We start from the raw sequence: 25,108 nt of genomic DNA, 5'->3' as shown, positions 1-25,108 counted from the left end.
GCCTGTAGTCTTGGCTACTCAAGAGGCTGAGGTGGGAGAATTGCTTGAGCCCAGAAGGGGAAGTTGCAGTGAGCCATGAAAGCACCACTGCACTCCAGCCTGGGCAACAGAGCAAACCCTTGTCTTCAGAAAAAAAAAAAAATCCTTTCCCCTAGTCATTCTACACATTCATTGTGAGCTTACCTCTTCAATTTTGTGTGAGGACTTCAAAGTCCTGGGTCTGTGGACCAAGAACTCTTCCCTTCCCATCCACAACCCAAGCCCTTCTGCCTTAGCCTACTTCAAAGACCTCCCAGTTTAGGGAAGCAGACAGGTGGCAAAGTAGGAGTTGACAAAACAAAACAAAACATTGTTAAGAGTGTTTACCTTCAGGAAGGGGAACTGGGCTGGGAATTGAAGGGATAGGTGGGAGAATTTTGTACCATTTAAATTTTTGTTATTGGAGTGGGGAAAAACCATGGGAAAAAATATAAAGTGTGATGGCTGCTACCTGTACAATCTTGCATTAAATAGAGTAATAGAGTGGTGATCTCTGTTCAATTTTTTTTTTTTTTTTTCCTGAGAGAGTTCTGGCTCGGCTGCCTAGGCTGGAGTGCAGTGGCATAATCACGGCTCACTGCAGCCTTTGTCTCTCAGGCTCAAGCGATCCTCCCACTTCAGCCTCCTGAGTAGTTGGGACTACAGGCATATGCCACCACACCCAGCTAATTTTTAAAGTTTTAGTAGAGGTGAGATCTCACTGTGTTGTCTAGGCTGGTCTTGAACTCCTGGCCTCAAATGATTCTCCTGTCTTGACCTTCCAAAGTATTGGGATTGCGGGTGTGAACTACCACGCCCAGTTCAAAATCTTAAATAGGCAAACTTATCTGCAAATGTGCCAATTTAGGAAGCAAATAAACCAACAATTATTTAAATAAGGGCTCTTTTATCACTCACAAGGGAGTGAGCACCTAATCCACATAAGAATACTGCAATAAACAAGGAATAGAAGGTCCCTACCCTAGGGGACCTTATTTTTCTAGAAGGAGATAGTAATAAACTAACAACATACTTTGAGATAGAAATAAGCCTGCTAAGGAAATAAAGCCAGATGTTGTGAAAGAGCAAAGGGTGAAGGAGGGGACGTGAGAACAGAGATACAGAATTCTTACATAGGAGGAGTTCAGGAGCATCAATCTAGTTGTGGAGAGGTATCTAAGGGGCTTTAAAGTCCCATTTACTTAGAAGCACACTATTTTCACATGCAGTTTACGTTACAGATCGACAAAAGTAGTGGTTCTCTATTTTTATTTATGCTTCATCTTAGAAAAAATGTCAATTATATCAAATAATTATATTTGTCATCAGGAGTGGCAGGAGGGGGCCCACAGCCTGGGCAACATGGTAGCTCATGCCTGTAATCCCAGCACTTTGGGAGACAGAGATAGGTGGATTGCTTGAGCCCGTCTAGACCAGCCTGGGCAACATAGTGAAACACAGTCTCTACTAAAAATGCAAAAATTAGCTGGGCGTGGTAGCACACATCATTAGTCCCAGCTATTTGGGAGGGTGAGGTAGGAGGATCTCTTGAGCCTGGGCAGGTCGAAGCTGCAGAGCCGTGATTGCACCACTGTACTCCACTTTGAGACAGGGTAGGCAGAGTGAGATCCTGTCTCAAAAAATAAAAATTTTAAAAAAAGGAGTGGCAGGAGGAGAAGTATTGGAGGGAGGGTTCTGAAAATCACTCCTTGGCTTTGGCCACTGTGGATCAGAGATTAACTCTCCTTATACAAGTCGAGAGTTCTTGTCCTCCAAGAGCTTAAAATTAAGTTTGCATGACCATATAAAAAACACATTTATACACCGGTTAGCAAATGTTGGGAGAAAAGACAGCTATTGATCCTTCACTGTGTCTTCAGTTGTGTGATCTCAGGAAATTCCCGATTTGACGTGTTAAGTACTACCGTGTGTTTCATGAAAAATTCAGCTTGAGTTTATTTAGCCTTTGAAAAGCATTAGAACAACATATATGACAAAGTGTTAATATCCATAAAGGGGCCGGGCGCCTGTAATCCCAGCACTTTGGGAGGCCGAGGCGGGCGGATCACGAGGTCAGGAGGTAGAGACCATCCTGGCTAACATGGTGAAACCCCGTCTCTACTAAAAATGCAAAAAATTAGCAGGGCGTGGTGGTGCGCGCCTGTAGTTCCAGCTACTCGGAGGCTGAGGCAGGAGAATGGCGTGAACCCAGGAGGCGGAGCTTGCAGTGAGTGGAGATCGCGCCATTGCACTCCAGCCTGGGCAACAAAGCGAGATTCTGTCTCAAAAAAAAAAAAAAAAAAAAAAATCCATAAAGGGCTAACAATAAGAAAAATAGGCAATAGAAATAAATGTAAATTATCATTAAACCCATGACAACTGTTCAACAATATGAATCAAAACAATAAAACCACATCAGCGAACATTAAATATCCACTGATGTCCAGAATTCACAGAGTGTGCTCTAATCTACTGCTGGTGAGAATGTATTGTGTTTCTGGAGGGCAGTTTGCCAGTTTATATCCTTTGACTGAGGAATTCTCACTCCAGGGAAGTAGCCAAAAGAATATTTTAAAAAGGCCAGGCGCAGTGGCTCACGCCTGCAATCCCAGCACTGTGGGAGACCAAGGCCGGGGGTGGTGGGATCACCTGAGGTCAGGAGTTTGAGAGCACTCTGCCAACATGGTGAAACCCCGTCTCTACTAAAAATACAAAAATTAGCCGGGCCTGCTGTGTGCTTGTAATACCAGCTACCCGGGAGACTGAGGCAGGAGAATCGCTGGAACCCGGGAACCCGGGAGGTGGGGGCTGCAGTGAGCCGAGATCGCGCCACTGCACTCCAGCCTGGGCGACAGAGCGAGACTTCGTGTCAGAAAATAAACAAACAAACAAAAAACATGGAGAAGGAAGAATATACACCACGGGGTTATTTACAACAGAAAACTGGAAGAGGCCGGGAGGGGTGGCTCACGTCTGTAATCCCAGCATTTTGGGAGGCTGAGGCAGGCGGATCACTTGAGATCAGGAGTTGGAGACCTGCCTGGCCAACATTGGGAAGTTCGTCTCTACTAAAAATACAAAAAGTAGCCAGGTGTGGTGGCAGCCGCCTGTAATCCCAGCTACTCGGGTGGCTGAGGCACGAGAATCGCTTGAACCCTAAAGGCGAGGTTGCAGGTTGCAGTGAGCCGAGATCGTGCCACTGCACTCCAGCCTGGGTGACAGAGCAAGACCATGTCTCAGAAAAAAAAAAAAAAAGAAACGTGTAAGTGCATTAAGGGACGGATTAAATCAGTTTAACGAAGCACTAGGAAGATTTTTTTTTAAATTGCGTTTAAGTTTGCAGCGAGCCGGGCCAATCGGTTTTGCCAACGCATGCCCACGTGCTGGCGAACAAATGTAAACACGGAGATCGTGTGCTGGGCACTTGGTTTCATGGTGGGCGACTGTGCTGCTGTTCCTTTTGGCCGCGGACAAGGTCAGCTGCAGAGGTGGACCTCTGCTTGGGAGAGCTCTTCTCGCTGTGCAGACACCCGCCCCTAACAGCCACCCACCCGGGGAAATAATGGGGCTCGGAGGCCTCCTCCCAGCCAGTGTCCAGCCTAAGCACATCGGCTCCCGCAGTTCAGAAAGGTCCTGAGGCCTGAGTCACCATTTCCGGCTCAGACCTCCACCCGAAACGTGGATACCCACTGCCACGCCCACTACGCCTCAGTGGCTTGCCCCAAGCGACAAGCGGCAAGAAGCGGCCTCCGGGGACAGCGGCCGAAGGCCATTCGGTCCCTGGCTCTTCTCAGCTCGAAGAGACCGAGAGGTGCTGCTCGGCCGCCTGCCCCTCTTCAGACCCCCCAGCACGGGAGGAGCAGCGACCAGGCTGCGTCCACGCCGGCTTTCGGGTCGGCTTCGGCAAGTCCAGCTCTCTTTTGCCCCTCCCAGAAGGCCGCCTCGGGTCCCGGGCCCAGCCCCGTCCGGGCGGTGTTCCAGCCACCCCGGGCTAGCTCATAGGCCCGGAACACTACAGCCAGCCCAGATTTGGCTGGCGCCGAGCCGGGGGCGGAGCCAGCGGGTTCCCGCCAAAATCGCGTAGCTGGTCCTTCCCCCGCGGGCTACGTCGCGCCCTCCTTTTTTTTTCAAACCCGGAGCTGGACGGGGATTGGTGGACTGGGCACTCACGTGGTTAACGGTCGCGGGAAGCCGCGGAGCCCGAACCTGAGACTGGACCTGAGGGGACCTCAGCCTCGGTGCTCGGGCCGCCCCGCCTCTGCCGGACAGTCCGCGCCGCTGCTGCCGCCACCGTCCGCAGCCCGAGCGCCCCGGAGCCGCAGGCCGCCGCCGCGCAGAGACGCCGCGACTGCGACTAGGCGCGCCCAGCCGCACGTGGCGGACCCGCCCCCTGGTCTGCAGTGTCCTGGACCCCGTGGGTCTCCGCTCTCCGGTCCTCGGCCGGGTCCCCCGGGCCGCGATGAGCTTTCTGAGCCGGCAGCAGCCGCCGCCGCCCCGTCGCGCCGGGGCGGCCTGCACCTTGCGGCAGAAGCTGATCTTCTCGCCCTGCAGCGACTGTGAGGAGGAAGAGGAAGAAGAGGAGGAGGAGGGCAGCGGCCACAGCACCGGGGAGGACTCGGCCTTTCAAGAGCCCGACTCGCCGCTGCCGCCCGCGCGGAGCCCCACGGAGCCCGGGCCCGAGCGCCGCCGCTCGCCCGGGCAGGCCCCCGGGAGCCCCGGCGAGCTGGAGGAGGACCTGTTGCTGCCCGGCGCCTGCCCGGGCGCGGACCAGGCGGGCGGCGGGGCGGAGGGCGACTCGTGGGAGGAGGAGGGCTTCGGCTCCTCGTCGCCGGTCAAGTCGCCGGCGGCCCCCTACTTTCTGGGCAGCTCCTTCTCGCCGGTGCGCTGCGGCGGCCCGGGGGATGCGTCGCCGCGGGGCTGCGGGGCGCGCCGGGCGGGCGAAGGCCGCTGCTCGCCGCGGCCGGACCACCCGGGCACCCCGCCGCACAAAACCTTCCGCAAGCTGCGGCTCTTCGACACCCCGCACACGCCCAAGGTGAGAGCGGCGGGCGCGGGCACCCAGCGGCCGGGACCCCGGGCCCGCGCCGACCCAGCCTTTTAAAAAGGCCGCGGCGCCGGAGCCCAGCGCCGCTGCCTGGGTTCGGTTACATAACCGGCCGGCTGCACCCCCGCTCGCTTTCCTGCGCCGCCCCCCAAAGTTGGCAGCCCTTGTTTTTGGCCCTGTCCCGAGATTGTCCGTTGAGATTATGTAACTGAACAATGGGCCTCGTCTGGAACTTTTTCATCTTACAAAGGGGCCGATCGGCCCGTCCAGGTGGCCGAGGATTTGCCGCCTGTTGAGTCCGGGCCGCCCCGAGCGGCAGCCTCGAGTGCGGCACCGATAACGCGGTTTGCGAGGATGCTGGAGGGTACTGACTCGGCCACCTGACACCTCCCGAGCCATATGGTGCCTTTTAAACGCGGTGATCGGGCCTGTAATTTGGGCGGCGCAGGCAGAAGGAGTTAAAAAAAAAAATTGTCCTGCGCTGATCGTGTCGTGTCGTGTGGCGTTGATGGGGGGAAAGTCTGGGGCATGCAGGGAGACTGCGCTTGGACTTGGGAGTAAAGGCTGGCCTTCCAAGCATTTGCAGTCCTAGAAACTCATCCTTATCCGTAAGTCCAGGTAGCGCTGAAGCCTCTTTCTGGACAAGGTCTTGGCCTAGCGTTTGTTTATATCGTTGGGTTTGTAGTGCCCAGAGTTTGGCCGGCCTCCGTGCGATTAGGAACATCCTACTGTTGATAAGGTATCTTAAAGAAGGAGGTGTTCAGCACCTGTGTTTTGAATGGCCTTCCAGTACTCTGCAGATTACCACTTATAAAACTGCGGATTTTAAAGCTGATACTTCCAGAGATTAAGACAAGCCTCGCATTTGTAAGATTAATATGGAAAATGCACCTTTTAAAGTGAGTTTGTTTTGTTTTCAATGTACCGTTTGTCATCAGCCTCAGGAATATGTGTGCTTTTGAGCTTTACAGTTTATTGGCCGACTTGCTCAAGGCAAAATCCCACTGGAAGTGAGGGGAGGAGTCCAGTGAAGGTGATTATCCAAGCCCTATTTAGATGGGGGAGGGGAGCTTTTATGAGGCTCTCGGACTGCTTTCTATTTTTGGATGGGTTGAAATAATTTGTTAACTTTTAGCCACTAGAATGAACTTAGTTTTAGGCAGCATTCATATTCTTTTTAGGGTTAGAGGCAGATTTTCCTTGGCTATTTTTTTCCAGAAAAGGTAGTTAATACCCAGCTTCAGTCTTCCTAAATTAGCCACAATTTATTTTGCTCAAACTCTAACAAAGGCTTGTGTGTCGCTTTGACCTACGCATTCAGCCATACGAATAAGGCTTGTTGAAGGTTAGGTTGAGAAGGCTGAGGATAGGACTTGGATCCTAAAAATTGTATTTATATTTTTCCTTCCCTAGAGTTTGCTCTCCAAAGCTCGAGGAATTGATTCCAGCTCTGTGAAGCTCCGGGGTAGTTCTCTCTTCATGGATACAGAAAAATCAGGAAAAAGGGAATTTGATGTGCGACAGACTCCTCAAGTGAATATTAATCCTTTTACTCCGGATTCTTTGTTGCTTCATTCCTCAGGACAGTGTCGTCGTAGAAAGAGAACATATTGGAATGAGTGAGTCGTTTATTTAACAATTTGGTTGTCCAAATAATCTAAGATTGGTTTGGTATACTTATCAAAATTTAGTTTCTGTTAAATGGCGTGGATGTATCTGTCAGATATATTGATAGAAAAATACATATTTTTTCAGTTCCTTTGGTGAAGACATGGAAGCCAGTGATTATGAGCTTGAAGATGAAACAAGACCTGCTAAGGTAAATAGCTTTTTATTTTTTTTTTGAAATTTACCTTTCTACCACTTAAAGTATGCTATGAATATGTTAAATAAGCATTTATACATAAGGTAGAATGGTTTTTAAATTTCACATATAGCCCTATCACCATAGCAAAAAATAATTGTTTTCGTATATTTGTATTACATATATGGAAACACTTTTTATTACAGAGAATTACAATTACTGAAAGCAATATGAAGTCCCGGTATACAACAGAATTTCATGAGCTAGAGAAAATTGGCTCTGGAGAATTTGGTTCTGTATTTAAGTGTGTGAAGAGGCTGGATGGATGCATTTATGCCATTAAGCGATCAAAAAAGCCATTGGCCGGCTCTGTTGATGAGTATGTATTAAACATTTTGTCTTTTGCTCTTTTGTCCCCTATGGTGTTACTAACATTAAGGTTTCAGCTGATCAAACACTGAATTCCATCTCTAACTTTGAGAAGTTGTAATGATTTAATCAGGTCTTTTTCACTTAGTACCATCAGTTCTTATTGGACTTGTTGAATAATATGAGTAGTCTGATTTGGAACCTAACTTAAATTTCTTATTTCTAGTCAGCATCCATGAATTCACAGTAAAATGGAGTTTATTCTTACCTGAGTCCTAGGGCAAGCAACATTTCTTCTTTCTGATAAATCTTTAGTGGAATCTGCCTTTGGAAAAATCTCTTACAAGTCTAAACCCCTTCTCTCTTAAGCAAGTTGCTTTTTAGCATAACAATAGATACAAAAGTTTATTGTATGAAGTTTCAGATAAATTAATTCAGTTTAAGCTTGAGTGAAAATTATTTACCATTCTATTAATCTCAAATTCTCCTAGGCAGAATGCTTTGAGAGAAGTATATGCTCATGCAGTGCTTGGACAGCATTCTCATGTAGTTCGATATTTCTCTGCGTGGGCAGAAGATGATCACATGCTTATACAGAATGAATATTGTAATGGTGAGTGATGTAATGGTTATCTTGTGAGTTTGAGAAAATGAACACCGAGGAAGTATTTATGGTTATCTAAAATCTTGCTCTATTTCTGTCACATTTATCTTTTATAAATTTAAAGATCAGAGGCCTAACAAATTTCAAGTACAAGATTAAAAACCTTGTCCCTTCTGAAGCACCTAGTACATACCCAGTAGTAGAACTTTGCGTACTATTTATGTGCTTATCACTCCAACTGAACTTTTTGAGAAGACAATGGCCTCGCCACATATACTTTGGTGTCCTTAGTACCTAGCATAGTGTGTGGAGCATGTAGTATTATGAAATGTTATGTTGAATAGATTCTTCTGTGTCTAGTCTTTTATTTCCTTTTCATGTGGTGTGGTGCTAAAACTGATGTTTGTTAGTCAGTGAGTCTCCATTGATCTAAATTCAGCTGTTTCTTTAAGTGTTCTGTAGTCCTGCCCTACTCCCATGTGTCCAACCTAGTCTACCACTAGAATCCACTAACACTTTTATTATGTTACATTATTGTAGTTCTCTAGCTTGTCTTCTCTGCCTTCTCTCCCCCAAGGATGAAACAAACAGGCATGTATGGATTCAACTTTGGATGTCTCTGTATAGCTTTCAGTTTCAGTAAGTCCTTCAAGGGCCGACTTACGTCTGTCCTTTTCTATTAAAAATCTTTACCAAAGTCTTGGTCAGAATTCTGGTTCTTATGGACGTCTGTCATTATTATACACCAAATCTTTTATAGATTATTTCTCAACATTTTGTAGTTATAAGCATGATGATTGGGTTTTCATACTCAAGTGTGAAATGTGCCTCCCTCTAACCTTGTTACAACATCAGCACATTACCAGTCTGAAATGAAAAATATCTATAGATTCTGTTTCTGTATATCTTTTGTGAATATAGAGAATTTAGAGTTTAGTGAACAGTTGAGAGGAGATAACAAAGATTTATTTTTGTTGATTCTTTTTATTCCTTAAATAAACAAGACCAGTTATCTCATAACTTGTAAATAAATAAGTGGTGTAGGTATGGATTCAGGTCCCCCATATTTCAAAACAGTGAACAAAACAGAAGTAAAAGATCCATTTTTCAAACCTGATTCCTCGTTAAGTTATTTAATAAAGTTCTCCACACTTGAAAGAACTTGAGTGTCTAGTATACAGCATTGCTGCTAGTTTTTTTCACACAGCTCTTGAGATGTTTCTATTCATACCATCAAAATATTTATGTAACTATCACAACCTTATGGATTATTCTATTTCTTAACCTTTATTTTTCAGATATTGCATTTGACCTAGAACAACTTGACCATAATGTCATGTCCATTCCATATTTGCTAGACACCATCTCTTTTCAGTTTCCTTTTTTCTCTTTCTCACCTTGTTGATGTGAATAGTTCTCTTAACAGAATAGTTCATTAGTAGTCCAGGAATGGCAAATATGTAGCAACCTACCAGTACATGGTTGTGTAAATCAGATGATTTTGAGAAAACTTACTTGAGCCTGGGAGATAGGGAAGAGTGACTAGTCTTGCTATCCTCTCAGATTACAAAAACCTTGACCTGTAATAATGTTAGATTATAAATAATCTATTGAAAATAAGTTTTTAATTTATTATTTTGTTTTGAGACAGAGCCTTGCTCTGTCACCTAGGCTGGAGTGCAGAGCAATCTCTGCTCACTGCAACCTCACCTCTGGGGTTCAAGTGATTCTCCCGTCTCAGCCTCCTGAGTAGCTGGGATTACAGACACGTGCCACTATGCCCAGCTAATTTTTGTATTTTTAGTAGAGACCGGGTTTCAATATGTTGATCAGGCTAGTCTTGAACCCTGACCTCATGATCCGCCTGCCTCAGCCTCTTAAAGCAATATAAGACTCTTGAAGAAAATAAGTAGTCCTGCGTGAAACAGGACTGCCTCTTTGTGTGGCTATTTGTCGTAGTTAGATAAAAGAAAGTAAGACTATCTGGATGCATTTGTGATCTCTTCCTTTTGTTTCCTGTGTCCACCATTCCTCTTTCCACATAAAGCTTTGAATATACTAATAGGGCTCATCTTCACATCTTTTCCACAGTTTCACAGGAAAATGATTCTGTTATTTGTACATGAGTAACTGATTCCCTTTATTGCGATTTAATTTCCTTATTATCTTATTCACTTACATTATAAGCCTTTTATCTTGGTTTGGTGATAGATTGGAATTAGCCTGTATAAACAAGTGTAGAAAAATGTTGATGGATAGGGAAAGAGAACCTGAAATGTCAGACCCTGTTTTACTTTCGTCACCTTTCTTGCCCTTCTAGCAATAAAAGAAGAAATTGGCACAGCTAAGGTTGCTGAATCTGCTAAAAAAAGAATTAGCCATATTCTTTCTAGCAAATTTGATCTAGGACTTTGCCTGTCTTGGCTGACAGTGTTATTGGTTTGCTCTCTTCTAGAGCACTCTTTTCCCCCCCTCAGTTCAAGATTTGTACAAGTAAGGAGAACATACTCAAGACTAAGATACCGAGATGGTAATTTATTTTTATTTTAAAAACACGTTTGACATTATATTATTCAGTCTTATTTAAATTGTAGGACCTCCTTTTCTGACTAATACATCATTGACCTTCCTAATTTTATTACCCAGATCTGATTTTTTTATTCCTAAGACTTAAACAGAAGATGTTTAAAACAATTCCTCATTGCCTTTGAGATAAAATATAAACTTTAAAAGTTTGAAAAAATATAAACAAATTAACTGATTGATTTAACTAATTCTATAAAAGCAGGTTATAGTCTCATTCACAGTAAGAGTAGTATAAATTAATAAATTAAAACTATACCAAAATACTGACTTTTTACCTATAACATTTATAGACTTGTCAAGGGTATAGGGAAACAGGTATTCTCATGCATTGACAATGGGCATATATATTGGTACAGCCTTCTCGATGGAGAAATGTGTATGTGTAAAACACACAATCTCCATATATTACAAACGTGCATACCCTTTAACCCAGCAATTTGGCTTCTAGGTGATATACTAAATGTATGTGAAATGACCAATGTACAAGGTTATTTATTAGGCCATAGTATGTAATAGCAAAGACTTGGAAATAATTTTAAAATGTCCATCAAATGGGGGACTGATAAATGCATTTCTTTTTTTTTTTTTTTTTTTGAGACTGAGTCTCACTCTGTCACCCATGCTGGAGTGCAGTGGCCTGATAGCAGCTTACTGCAACCTCCGCCTCCCAGGTTCAAGCATTTCTCCTACCTTAGCCTTCTGAGTAGCTGGGATTACAGGTGCGTGCCACTGCGCCCGGCTAATTTTTGTATTTTTATTAGAGACGGGGTTTTGCCATGTTGGCGTGGATGGTCATGACCTCTTGATCATGACTTGTGATCGAACTCCTGACCTTGTGATCCGCCCACCTCAGCCTCACAGAGTGCTGGGATTACAGGTGTGAGCCACCGTGCCCAGCTGATAAAATGCATTTCTATTCAATTATACAATGGAATTCTATAGAGACAAGAAGAAATGGGTTGTCTTTGTATATTGGTATAGAAGGATCTTTAAGATAATAAACATATGCCGTTATTTATGCAAAAAGTTGAAAAGAATATGTAGACCTGAGCTGGGTGTGGTGGCAATGCCTGTAGTCCCAGCTGCTTGGGAGTCTGAAGCAGGGAATTTGAATTTGGGTTTGGGAATTCTAGGCTGTAGTGCACTATGCCGATCTAAGTTGAGCATCAGTATGGTGGCCTCTGTGGAGTGGGTCACCACCAGGTTGCCTAAAGAGGAGTAAACTGGCTTAGGTCGGAAACAGCACAAGTCAAAACTCCTGTGCTGATAAGTAGTGGGATCAAGCCTGTGAATAGCCACGCATTCCAGCTGGGCAACATAAATAGACTCTGTCTCTTATAAATTAAAACAAACAAACAAAAAAACAAAAAACCCTGATAATACTGGTTTACTCTGGGAAAGAAACAGGTGGGTTGCTGAGGTGTATGATTGAGAGAGAGACTTTACATTTTATTTTGTACCCATGCAGATGTATTACCTATTGAAAAAATAAAATTTTGATTTCACAAGCAGGTTGAAGGGAGAAGGTCCTATAAAATAACACTTTCTTGGTTGAGACTGGTTGGTTGAGACTCATTCAGTAAAGATGGAAGAAAAATATTTCAGAAAGAAGAAAATGCTAATATTTTCTATTTTTGTCAGGTGGAAGTTTAGCTGATGCTATAAGTGAAAACTACAGAATCATGAGTTACTTTAAAGAAGCAGAGTTGAAGGATCTCCTTTTACAAGTTGGCCGAGGCTTGAGGTATATTCATTCAATGTCTTTGGTTCACATGGATATAAAACCTAGTAAGTATTGCAGATCTTCTGACCTGTGTTCTTTGGGGTTATAGAGAACAAATTACTTCATTATGACAACATTGAAAAAATATGTATCTTATGTTTTCTCATTGTTAGTTTTAAAAGGCCTTGGATCCACTTACCAATATTGTTTTATGATTTCTGTTTATCTCTTCCCTTGTTAACCCCCAAAATTTGAGATAATAAACTTTTTTGGCCTCCAGGCCGGAATGCAGTGGCACCATCTCCACTCACTGCAACCTCCCCATCCAATGCTCAAGCAGTCATCCCACCTCAGTCTTCCGAGTAGCCGTGCTACAGCCATGTGCCACCATGCCCAGCTAATTTTTTGTATTTTTAGTAGAGACAGGGGTTTCACCATGTTGGCTAGGCTGGTCTCAAACTCCTGACCTCGTGATTTGCCCACCGTGGCCTCCCAAAGTGCTAAGATTACAGGCGTAAGCCACTGTGCCTGGCATGTGTTTTATTTTCAAAAGAGAAAAATATCTTTGGACTTAAGGCAGTAAATGTGAATTCTTAAGGAATAGCTGTATTCATATAAAGTGTTAGACAAATATAATAGACCCTTATACGGTATAAAAGTTGAAAATATGAAGGGATGTGAAGTTTAAAAATCTTCAGATTTAGGCCAGGCACAGTGACTGACACCTGTAATCCCAGCACTCTGGGAGGCCGAGGTAGGTGGATCACGAGGCGGGAGTTCGAGACCAGCCTGGACAATGTGATGAAACCCCGTCTCTACTAAAATTACAAAAATTAGCCGGGTGTGGTGGTACGTGCCTATAGTCCCAATTACTCGGGAGGCTGAGGCAGAAGAATCGCTTGAACCCAGGAGGCGGAGGTTGCATTGAGCAGAGATCGTGCCATTGCACTCCAGCCTAGGCGACAAAGCGAGACTCTGTCTCAAAAAAAAAAATTGGCTTGCGTGGTGGCTCACACCTGTAATCCCAGCACTTTGGAAGGCCGAGGCGGGCGGATTGCCTAAGCTCAGGAGTTCGCCACCGGTGTGGACAACACAGTGAAACCCCATCTCTACTAAAACACAAAAAATTAGCTGGGCATGGTGGCAGGTGCCTATAGTCCCAGCTACTCTAGAGGCTGAGGCAGGAGAATTGCTTGAACCCGGAAGGCAGAAGTTGCAGTGAGCTAAAATCACACCACTGCACTCCAGCCTGGGCGACAGAGCGAGACTGTCTCAAAAAAAAAAAAAAAAAAAAAAAACTTCAAATTTACAAATACCATCATAAAATAAGTTGTCCTATGAAGAAAGTAAAACTGTATAGATGACTCCAGTAAATGTAACATAAATTTAATACTATATATTTTTGTGTATGTGTGCGTGTATATATATATATATATTTTTTTCTTTTTTCTTTTTTTTTTAGACAGAGTCTCGCTCTGTCGCCCAGGCTGGAATGCAGTGGCGTGATCTCGGCTCACTGCAACCTCCGCCTCCCAGGTTCAAGCAATTCTTCTGCCTCAGCCTCCCTAGTAGCTGGGATTATAGGCGTGCACCACCATGCCCAGCTAATTGTTGTATTTTTAATAGAGACGGGGTTTTGTCATGCTGTCCATGCTAGTCTTGAACTTCTGACCTCAAGTGATCCACCCACCTTGGCCTCCCAAAGTGCTGGGATTACAGGTGTGAGCCACAACTCCTGGCCTTATTTTTCAAAGATAGTCTCACTCCGTTGCCCAGGCTAGAATGCAGTGGTGCAATTATAGCTCACTGCAGCTTTGAATTCCTTGGCTCTAATGAACTTCCTGCCTCAGACTCACAAGTAGTTGGGACTACAGGTGTGCACCACCATTCCCAGCTGTTTTTATTTTTTCTTTTTCTTTTTTTAGAGACAGGGTCTCACTATCTTGCCCAGGCTGGTCTCAAATTCTAAGTCTTAGGCAATCCTTCTGCCTCAGCCTCTCAAAGCACTGGGATTACAGTCTTGAGCCACCATACCTGGCCAATACTATACTGATAAAACTATTAAAATCTGCCGCTAAAAGCTCATGTTAGTCATGATCTTACCTGAATTTGAAGAAAAAGGTAATGTGTATACAGTAGGAAATAGTGAATCACAAAGCCATATTGCAAGGTAGATGCTGTATGGTCAGCCAGACTCACTGGCTAAATGACTCATTCTGCTCACACCAGCCTTATGGCACTACATTAAAATTTGGGCTTTCACAGAATTTCACAAATTACTGATACTACCTTTTTTGCTGAAGAGTAATGTGCAGAAGACAAGGGCCTCATCCAGTTTAAAGTGTTTAGGATCAGTGATAGGCTGGAAAATATATTCCCAGAGGCCCAGAGTGGTGGCTCATGCCTGTAATCCCAGCACTTTGGGAGGCTGAGGCTGGAGGATCACTTGAGGCCAGGAGTTTGATCAGCCTGGCCAACATAGCGAAACCCCATCTCTACTAAAAATATCAAAGTTAGCTAGATGTGGTGGCATGTGCCTGTGGTCCCAGCTACTCAGGAGGTTGAAGCATGAGAATTGCTTGAACCTTGTTGCAGTGAGCCAAGATCATGCCACTGCACTCCAGCATGGGCAACAGAGCAAGACTGTCTCAAAAAAAAAAAAAATTCCCAGCAAATATAACCCTGGTCTCTATCCCCTGAGATGCTTATTCCATGGGTTTGGGCTAGAACTTGAGAATCGGCATTTTAAAGAGTATTCTGGATGATTTTGGAATATGATCTTGTTTATGAACTCTGGCTTTATTATTAATTGTTAGTTTGGCTTACATAATTAACTGTTTGACAGGTAATATTTTCATATCTCGAACCTCAATCCCAAATGCTGCCTCTGAAGAAGGAGACGAAGATGATTGGGCATCCAACAAAGTTATATTTAAAATAGGTAAGAAAGGTAACCAGATTATTACCTTAAAATAAAGAGAAGGCTGTTTTGTTTTTGCTCTTCACTGTATTTTTTTCAATACTTCCAGGTGATCTTGGACATGTAACAAGGATCTCCAGTCCACAAGTTGAAGAGGGTGATAGTCGTTTTCTTGCAAATGAAGTTTTACAGGAGGTAATTTTTCTTCTCCCTTAATCATAGTTTGCTTTGTAACACTTAGCAGTTGATAGAATAATATAAATTCAGATATACTAAACTTTTAAGTTTAACTAATAGAAGGGAAATACAATCTAAACCATCATCTGAGGGCATTTAATTAGCAAAAAGTCATGAAGGCGAAGATTTATAATGGAGTTGTGGTAAAAAATATGTTCTCATACACCACTGGTGGAACCTTAAAATGGCATATCCTTTTTGGAAATCAGAGTATTAGTATTGCATTAATATTTAAAAATCATGTACCCATTGACTCATAATTTTTACTTCTAGGAGTTTTTCCTATGGACATATTCATATACAAACACAAGTTGAGAACAATGTAAATAAGTGTTTACCAATAAGAGAATGATTAAGTAAATTATGGCACATAGTTTTTAGTATGGCATATAGTTTCAAAAGAGTGTGACAAAGTATTTCTTGATAAAAATTTTGAATGAAAATAGAATAAGTAGAAAAATTTAAAGTGTAATTGTCTGATCCCATTGTTCTTTGTAAATATGTGTGTATATATATGTTTGATTTATCACGTATATGTGTATTTGTAACTTGTCAGTGTGTTTTTACGTGTTTTGTGTTTGCATATGAATCCCTAGAGGTAGAGGGGTTTCTTTTGAGAGTTGAATTGAGCTGTTGATAAAGAAGAGGCATTTACTTTATATATGTGTGTGCATTTTCCCCCTAAGAGTGTATATTACTTTGTAATTTAAAAAATAAACCTCCCCAAATTTAGCAGTTTATTCTCTGAATAGGTCCCAAACTTAAATGTGATATTAGACATTTTGATTAAGTCTTATTTTTCACCTAAGTCATCTTTGAGGTGTAATCTTGTTTTATTTTGACCATGTTTACATTCCTTAAAAAAATTGTTTTAATTTTACAGAATTACACCCATCTACCAAAAGCAGATATTTTTGCGCTTGCCCTCACAGTGGTATGTGCTGCTGGTGCTGAACCTCTTCCTAGAAATGGAGATCAATGGCATGAAATCAGACAGGGTAGATTACCTCGGATACCGCAAGTGCTTTCCCAAGAATTTACAGAGTTGCTAAAAGTGAGCATTTTATATATGAGGCCCTTTATTGACATGGTTCTATGTTTTATTAAATGCATGTCTGTACATTAATTTTACTTTTCTTTTTAAGGTTATGATTCATCCAGACCCAGAGAGAAGACCTTCAGCAATGGCACTGGTAAAGCATTCAGTATTGCTGTCCGCTTCTAGAAAGAGTGCAGAACAATTACGAATAGAATTGAATGCCGAAAAATTCAAAAACTCACTTTTACAAAAGTAAGTGAGGGTTTTATGTTTTCTTTTTACTTTTTCATTCGTTTTGATTCTCAAATTTTAATGAGAGATGATTTAAGCTTTCTGTCAACCAAGGGTGTGGTGGTTTTTTGTGTTTTTTGTTTTTTGAGACAGGATCTCACTTTGCCAGGCTGAAGTGCACTGGTGCTATCATGACTCATTGCAACCTCCACCTCCTGGTCTCAAGCTGTCTTCCTGTCTCAGCCTCCTGAGTAGCTGAGCCACAGATGCGTGCCACAACACCCAGCTAATTTTTATATTTTTGTAGAGATGGGGTTTTGCCATGTTGCCCAGGCTGGTCTTGAACTCCTTGGGCTCAAGCCATCCACCTGCCTTGGCCTCCCAAAGTGCTGAGATTATAGGAGTGAGCCACCTTACCCGGCTCCAGTAGTTCTATATGTTGTTATACAGTGAAAGCCTGGGGACTTCTGCCATAAATTAGTATTTGACCTATTAAATTTGTGTTGTTTCTAAACTTTAAAATTATGAACTTTAAAAATGTTGAGACTAACATATATTTGCAAGTGGTGATAGTCCCCAAGCCATAAATGGTAGTAAAAGCTAAGTGAGCCTATACCAATGTTTTCTTCCCAGATTGTCACCAAAAATTAATATTGTCCTTGAAACATTCTATTATTTTATGAAAGGATGAAATTAATGTCAATTTGGTTAGTAGATAATTCTTATACATATGTTTTTAATTTCTGGCTAAATCTTTTTATCCTGAATGAAGATTCTCATATTTGACTTCATGACTGGATATTTTCGAAAAACTGGTTGCAATGGTAAAGGTTATTAAAAAGAGAATATTAGAGAATATTAAGTTACCACAGATCACATTTCTAATTTTTTGATTTATTGCAACCATTTTGCTTTTAACCTAATAAAACTGACTTGAAAAGGTTATGTTAAGTATTAAGATTTAATATTTAAATTTTAAAAAGTGGGCCGGGCGCGGTGGCTCAAGCCTGTAATCCCAGCACTTTGGGAGGCGGAGACGGGCGGATCACGAGGTCAGGAGATCGAGACCATCCTGGCTAACACGGTGAAACCCCGTCTCTACTAAAAAAATATTAAAAATTAGGCGGGCACCTGTAGTCCCAGCTACTCTGGAGGCTGAGGCAGCGTAAACCTGGGAGGCGGAGCTTGCAGTGAGCTGAGATCCAGCCACTGCACTCCAGCCTGGGCAACAGAGCAAGTCTCCGTCTCAAAAAAAAAAAAAAAAAAAAAATTCAAAAAGTGTATATTAAGAGGTTTACTTGCCACTAGTTTGATATCCATCATAGTTCATACAAATAGGAAATAAAGTGTTCCTTTCATCTCTGTTATGTAAGGATAGATTCGCAATATAAATTGGAGTTTTTGAAATTATTGCTTATTTTAAATTTTTTTTTACTGGGGATAGGTTTGTCTGGAAATTATTTATTATTATTTATTTAAAAAGATGGGGTCTCGCTCTGTCACCCAGGCTGGAGTGCAGTGGCACTATCATAGCTCACTGCAGCCTCAAACTCCTGGGCTCAAGCAATCTTCCAACCTCAGCTTCCCGAGTAGCTGAGACTATAGGCGTGAGTCACCACATCCAGCTCAAATTATTTTATAAGAACCAAAGTCATTACTAGCATCTTTACTACTTGTTTTCAAGTATATGTGATATTTTAATTCAAAAAGCACAAAATAATTTCATAAATTTAAGTTGTTTTGATAGAAGCTTCAGTTTCATGTTTTATTTTTCAATTATGTCTTAGAATAATGATGGCATGCAAATATCTCCCAATCGACAATATAGTTTGTGTTTAGTTTTTTAGGGTCTCTTCCTAAGAGTAATACCTTGTTTTCTATTTTTATGTCAGAGAACTCAAGAAAGCACAGATGGCAAAAGCTGCAGCTGAGGAAAGAGCACTCTTCACTGACCGGATGGCCACTAGGTCCACCACCCAGAGTAATAGAACATCTCGACTTATTGGAAAGAAAATGAACCGCTCTGTCAGCCTTACTATATACTGAGCTACTCATTTCCCACCTCCCCCTGAACACTGTGACAAGAGGAAGCTAGGTTGAAATCACTGATAGAATCCAGTTTGCAATTACTTTCTCGATTGGTGTCAGTAGTTTTACTGATTAGGACTTTTATTGTGAATTACAGTTGAAAGCTGTATTTTGACCATTGCTATGTCAGGCTTTCATCTAATCTTACCAGTCTGTCTTCTGTAGGATGTGTCACTGTTGGATGTTACACCAGCCTTTCCAGGGTTAACCACTGTGGTGGTGTGCTGCTTATAGTTTGCTGTTGCATTGTAATAAAAGGTGTCTTTCCCTGTAGTGACCTGTAAAAAGTACTGAAGGGCTTTGTTACAGACATACTCTCCCTTTGAAAAGGGACATGCTAAAAGACTCGTTACTACTCAGCCTTCAATGTACCTTTGTGTCCATCTTGTATTTTTTAAATTGTGAATTAGACTTGTATATCCCACTGGGAGCACTTTGTAGGCATTGCATGAACCATGGGATGATGATTCTGTGGAAGTATTGCCTTGTGAATTTGCTGCTATTTTAGTTTTGTCTTTGCTGTAAACTTGTAGCATTAAACAATCATTGTTGTTAATAGGTCTTCTTTTTGAAACAATTATGTGAAATGTATAGCTGCTTTTGATGAAAAGCAGCTATTTGCCTTTTTTTTTTCCTTTGAACTTTGAAGCTAGTGCATTGGAAAAATGCACCCTTTCTCCCCTTTGGAATGCTGTATTAATGTAGTATAATAATTACTGGTTTTGTAACTTGTTCTGGTAATGTCCTTCCCTGACTCTTTTAAAATGTCTCCCCTCAAGTTTTGTACTTGATTGTATTATTAGTCTGTTTTTAAATGTTTTGCCCGGTTTCTCTTCAATATTTGTGTATATAAACTGATCTTCGTGATATTGTATATAGCTGTTTGAAATGCCAGAATGACTTCTGACATTCCAAGTTTTTCACAAAATATATTTTATCTGTGATTAGCCATTTGACTAATAATACTGGCTAACAGATGTTGAAAAAAATTGTCTATTGTTTGTTTTCTCATTAATTTTGGTCTAAAACATGTTTGCACTTGTCTTTGACTTGTGTTTTATTAACATTGATTGGCATATTAAAAGTCACTCTGAGCTTACCTTAATTGTCTAAATCCTTGTGATGCCTGTTTTCTAATATTTTATCTCTATTATCACTATACTATAAAATGTATAGTGTGTATAATGTACTATTATAAAAGCAGAGGGCACATTTTGATTGAATATGGAATTTTGTGGTGGGCTTTAGAACAAAGCTACATTTTGCCATTGAAAAATTTACCCATCAACTTTGAATATATTTTGTCATAAATGTTTAGTATTTTTATATCACATTGCATGTTATGCATGTGACTTGCTAGAAATGTAGCATGATGTAATTTAAAATATCTTCAGATTATTAAGTAATACGATTCACAGAAGAAAACTTTGGGGAGGTTTTGTTTTTGTTTTTGAGACAGAAACTCACTGTATTACCTAGGCTGGAGTGCAGTGGCATGATCTCTGCTCACTGCAACCTCCACCTCCTGGGATCAAGCGATTCTCCTGCCTCAGCCTCCCGAGTAGCTGGGACTACAGGCACGCACCACCACACCCAGCTAATTTTTTGTGTTTTTATTAGAGATGGAGTTTCACCATGTTGGCCAGGCTGTTCTGGAACTCCTGACCTCAGGTTATCTGCCTGCTTTGGCCTCCCAAAGTGCTGGGATTATAGGTGCCTGGCCCCTAAAGTGGGGAGGGTTTTAATTCTCACTAAACTAGGCTGGGTTTTAAGATTTGAGGCGAGGTGTCTTGGCTCATGCCTGTAATACCCACCACTTTGGGAGGCCAAGGCAGGAGGATTGCTTGGGGCCAAGAGTTCGAGACCAACCTGGGCAACACAGTGAGACCCTATCTCTACAAAAAACAAAAGAATTGAGTGCAAATTGAAGTGATAGTGTTATTTCTATGGTATCTTTTTCTGATGTTGATTAGAATCAGAGATGGGGACTCATTGTTGCTTAGGCTGGTCTTGAGCCCCTGAGCCCAAGAGATCCTCCTGCCTCTGGAGTAACTGGGACTATGAGTGTGTGTAATCATGCCCAACCTCTGCCATAAATACTTCTAACAAACTTGATTATATTAGCTTTCTAGTCTATGGTATCTTAAAATTTAGAGGTGTGAGATGAATTGGTGCAGACAGAAGAATTAGATATAAAAGCTGGTGAGTATGTGTGATAAGACCTAAAAAGCTACAGGAACTGGAGCATGCAACTCACACCTTTTAGTAGCTACTGATGACAAAGCTATAAAAAGATCACGATAATTGGGCTGGGTGCTGTGGCTTGCACCTATAAAATAAGCTACGATGCTGCCATTGCATTCCAGCCTGGGTTACAGAGTGAGAACCTGTGTCCTAAAATATATATAATTGGTGTTAATTTATGATCATTTTAAGTCACTAAGGTGTATTTTTCCAGTGCACTAGCTTCAAAGAAACATTCAGGTGTTTTTCATCAATATTTGCAGTAAAATTTTCACATAAGAATATTGGATTAAGAAGGAAAACTGATATTTGGTGTTCAAAGAGGGAATTCTTAGGCCATCTAAAAGCTGATATGAGAGTTAGACTCATATTTAACCTAAAGGTACTTTTGTTGAGTGCTATGTGCTGACTATATAGTAGACCAAAGACCAGTAAGAATTAGTTTTTGCCCACTAGGATATCAGGAAAAAATAGAGGAGACTTTTGTAAATATATAATGACAATAAAATGTAATAAATGCTAATGCTGGAGGGATTGTGCAAGGTAGAATGAAGGTTCGAAAGACTATACATATCTTATGAAGATACTGGTGGTAGATTGGAGAATAGATCCAGGGAATTATGTTCAGACTAGTTTCAAGATTATTGTATAGTAATGACTATACAAGAAAGGAGGGCCTGAACTAGGACCTTGCTGTGGATAGAAAATAAGTGGATAGGGATTTTCTTTGAACAGTTTGAAACTTTGAATAGTTTTTGTTTGTTGCTAAGATTGAAGCATTGAAGGTTTTTTCAGAACACTTAACTAAAATGCAGGGGTATGTTACTGTTTGAGACAGGTATTCGCCATCGATAAAACTTTTCTTTTTTGGAAAGCTGACTTCGGTAAGGTAGAAAATTTTTAAGTATTGACTATGCAGTTGGGTAGGAGGTATTACATATTGTGATTGACTGCAAATTGAAACTGTTGCTTTAACTTTATCCTGCCAAGAATACAAGAGCAGTAGGCTTTAATTAATGAACTAATGTATTTTGAAGAGTCCATTATTAAGCTTTGATTTTCACTCCACTTTGTTCTGGAAGTCAAGAAACTATGGTATTTTTTTGAGGCCAGGCACAGTGGCTCAAGCCTGTAATCCCAGCACTTTGGGAGGCCAAGGTGGGCGGATCATGAGGTCAGGAGTTCAAGACCAGCCTGGCCAAGATGGTGAAACTCCATCTCTACTAAAACTACTAAAATTAGCCGGGTGTGGTGGCACGTGCCTGTAATCCCAGCTACTTGGGAGGCTGAGGCAGAGAATTGCTTGAACCCTGGAGGTGGAGGTTGCAGTGAGCCAAGATCATGCCACTGCACTCCAGCCTGGGCAACAGAGCGAGACTCCTTCTCAAAAAAAAAAAAAAAAAAAAAAAGCAGGGCATGGTGGCTCACGCCTGTAATCCCAGCACTTTGGGAGGCCGAGGTGGGCGGATCACCTGAGTTCAGGAGTTTGAGACCAGCCTGACCCACATGGAGAAACCCTGTCTCTACTAAAAATACAAAATTAGCCGGGCATGGTGACCCATGCCTGTAATACCAGCTACTCGGGAGACTGAGGCAGGAGAATTGCTTGAACCCAGGACAGGGAGGTTGCGGTGAGCCGAGATTGCGCCATTGCACTCCAGCCTGGGCAACGAGAGTGAAACTCCATCTCAAGAAAAGAAACTATGGCATTTTTTTAAAAGTTCATAACAGCTAGGTTTAATGCTAACTGTCCTGGGATGCTCCAGGCTGTCTCCCAATTCTTAAGCAGCAGCATCCTGACAATAGAGTAGTTTTCCTTCTTCCCCAATCTTTACAAAGCATCTCACTGACTTTGACCAACAGAGCAAATAAGCTGTTGCATTTTTTTTTTCTAAGTTGGCTTGCTACAGAATTTGTTGCATTCTTAAGGTATCTTTATTTGTGAAATTTGCAAAGGCCAATTAAAGCCTTAATACAAGGAGGATAGACCAAAAAAGAATTTTGTAAGTGTTTTGGATATCATGTAAATCTTAAGTGAAGCCTGGAACTAGGAATTTGGAGGAAACTGCCTCATTCAGTATTTTTGAAGGTATTTGTATAACTGTAAAAAGCATCACTGAAACTGACACTGCAGAGTAAGTGAATCTAGAAATTTCTCTTGCAAACTGATACTATTGCTGGACATTTCTTGGAAGCTCAGCAAAGTAGATGTTTATAAAAATGGAAGAATAAGACATCATTGAAACTGTCCCTCTCCCAACATTTAACATTCAAAAACTTTTGAGAGGCATTCATCTGAACATCACTGAACTTTCTTTTTTCTTTGTGGCAGATGACCCTAATTTTCAATGCAAATTCAAAGGTCTCTGGAGTAAGGAAAAATATCTATGTATGCCCTAGGAAGATTCACCAGGAAAAGATGGCATGTTGTGTCCAAACTTCATTAAACTAAGAGTCAAAGAAACTTCAGCCAGTCCAGTCCATGAAGAAAAATACCTCAAAGGAACGTTTACATCACAGTTCACATTGTTTAGTTTTATATGGTTAATAAACATTTTGAAGAGCATATATTTGTTCCGATTTTTGACATAGTTATGGTATGAAACAGGTTTCCAGGCCTGGAATTCCAATTTATGCTTACTAATTCATTATGCCAATGGGAAATACAGTTTTTTTGTTTGTTTGTTTTGTTTTTGAGACGGAGTCTCACTCTGTTGCCCAGGCTGCAGTGCAGTGGCACAATCTTGGCTCACCACAACCTCCGCCTGCCAGGTTCAAGCGATTCTCCTGCCTCAGCCTCCCAAGTAGCTGGGACTACAGGCACCCGCCACCATGCCTGGCTAATTTTTTGTATTTTTAGTAGAGACAGGGTTTCACTATGTTGGTCTAGAACTCCTGGCCTTGTGATCTGCCTGCCTCAGCCTCCCAAAGTGCTGGGATTACAGGCGTGAGCCACCGCACCCGGCCTGGAAATATAGGTTTGGTATACAATTCAATTTAGGATGACTATCCAGGAGAGAAGGAACTTTCTTGCAGGTGAAAGTATGAAGGCTCAAGGGAGTAAAATAATTTAGGAAATCAATTTAGTAGGTAGCAGAGTCAGAATTCCAACTCAGATCTCATAGTAAAGAATCATGCTTTTGGCCAGGGGCGGTGGCTCAAGCCTGTAATCCCAGCACTTTGGGAGGCCGAGACGGGCGGATCACGAGGTCAGGAGATCGAGACCACCCTGGCTAACACAGTGAAACCCCGTCTCTACTAAAAAATACAAAAAACTAGCTGGGCGAGGTGGCGGGCGCCTGTAGTCCCAGCTACTCGGGAGGCTGAGGCAGGAGAATGGCATGAACCCAGGAGGCGGAGCTTGCAGTGAGCTGAGGTCCGGCCACTGCACTCCAGCCCGGGCGACAGAGTGAGACTCCGCCTCAAAAAAAAAAAAAAAAATTATGCTTTTTCTAGACATATGAAAGTTGAAGACAAATACTAATTAAAGAGGTGATCCCCAACCTTTTGGGCAACAGGAACTGGTTTTGTGGAAGACAATTTTTTCACCGGGATTGAGGGGTTGCAGGGGAATGGTTTCAAGATGATTCAAGCACCTTACATTTATTGTGCACTTTATTTCTATTATTATTACATTGTAATATATAATGAAATAATTATACAACTCACCATAATGTAAATCAGTGGGAGTCCTGACCTTGTTTTCCTGCAACTGGATGGTCCCATCTTGGGGTGATGAGAGATAGTGACACATCATCAGGGATTACGTTCTTATAAGAAGCATGCAACCTAGATCCCTCGCATGTGCAGTTCACAATAGAGTTCGTGCTCCTATGAGAATCTAATGCCATGGCTGATCTGATGGGAGGCGGAGCTCAGGTGGTAATGCAAGCAATCAGGAGCAGCTGTAAATACAGATGAAGCTTCTCTGGCTTGCCTGCTGCTCATCTCCTGCTGTGCAGGCCAGTTCCTAACAGGCTACGAACTGGTATCGTAGGGTTTTCACCTTAATTCAGGGGTTGAGGACCCTTGACTTGAAAGAGAGTTGAGGAAGCAAAGTAGAGTTAGAAGGTGCAGGCTGAGAATTAGGAAAACTAGATGGAATCTGATAAAGAACAAGAGAATTTTGAAGGAGAAATTGATTAACTGTGACTAATACAGAAAAGATTGAACAATGCTCTGTGAAGATATCTAGAGTGCA

The 25,108-nt window shown here is 42.2% G+C and overlaps 1 protein-coding gene and 1 non-coding gene across 4 annotated transcripts; both read left to right on the top strand.

The window, feature by feature from the left end:
- Positions 1–4,194: 4,194 nt before the first annotated feature.
- WEE1 (WEE1 G2 checkpoint kinase) lies at positions 4,195–23,473 on the top strand. 3 transcript variants are annotated; one of them, XM_025358039.1, is made up of 12 exons: positions 4,195–5,053; positions 6,476–6,681; positions 6,818–6,881; positions 7,073–7,245; positions 7,727–7,848; positions 12,067–12,213; positions 14,994–15,089; positions 15,178–15,263; positions 16,189–16,359; positions 16,451–16,596; positions 18,468–18,556; positions 23,240–23,473. In XM_025358039.1, exons 1-12 carry the CDS (start codon positions 4,478–4,480, stop codon positions 23,305–23,307), a joined length of 1,944 nt encoding a protein of 647 aa, XP_025213824.1. In that variant the 5' UTR covers positions 4,195–4,477; the 3' UTR covers positions 23,308–23,473. The 3 variants fall into 3 exon arrangements, with proteins under 3 accessions (XP_025213824.1, XP_025213825.1, XP_025213827.1); XM_025358040.1 differs by lacking the exon at positions 23,240–23,473 and having other exon boundaries at positions 18,468–19,777; XM_025358042.1 differs by lacking the exons at positions 4,195–5,053; positions 23,240–23,473 and adding an exon at positions 5,265–5,961 and having other exon boundaries at positions 18,468–19,777.
- LOC112607506 lies at positions 8,610–8,712 on the top strand. The gene has a single exon (XR_003115845.1). It is a non-coding gene; the product is annotated as a small nucleolar RNA U13 (small nucleolar RNA).
- Positions 23,474–25,108: the final 1,635 nt, after the last annotated feature.

This window comes from Theropithecus gelada, chromosome 14 (assembly GCF_003255815.1).
Source record: "Theropithecus gelada isolate Dixy chromosome 14, Tgel_1.0, whole genome shotgun sequence".
Lineage (NCBI taxonomy): Eukaryota > Metazoa > Chordata > Mammalia > Primates > Cercopithecidae > Theropithecus > Theropithecus gelada.
This window is presented reverse-complemented; position numbering and strand designations above follow the sequence as displayed.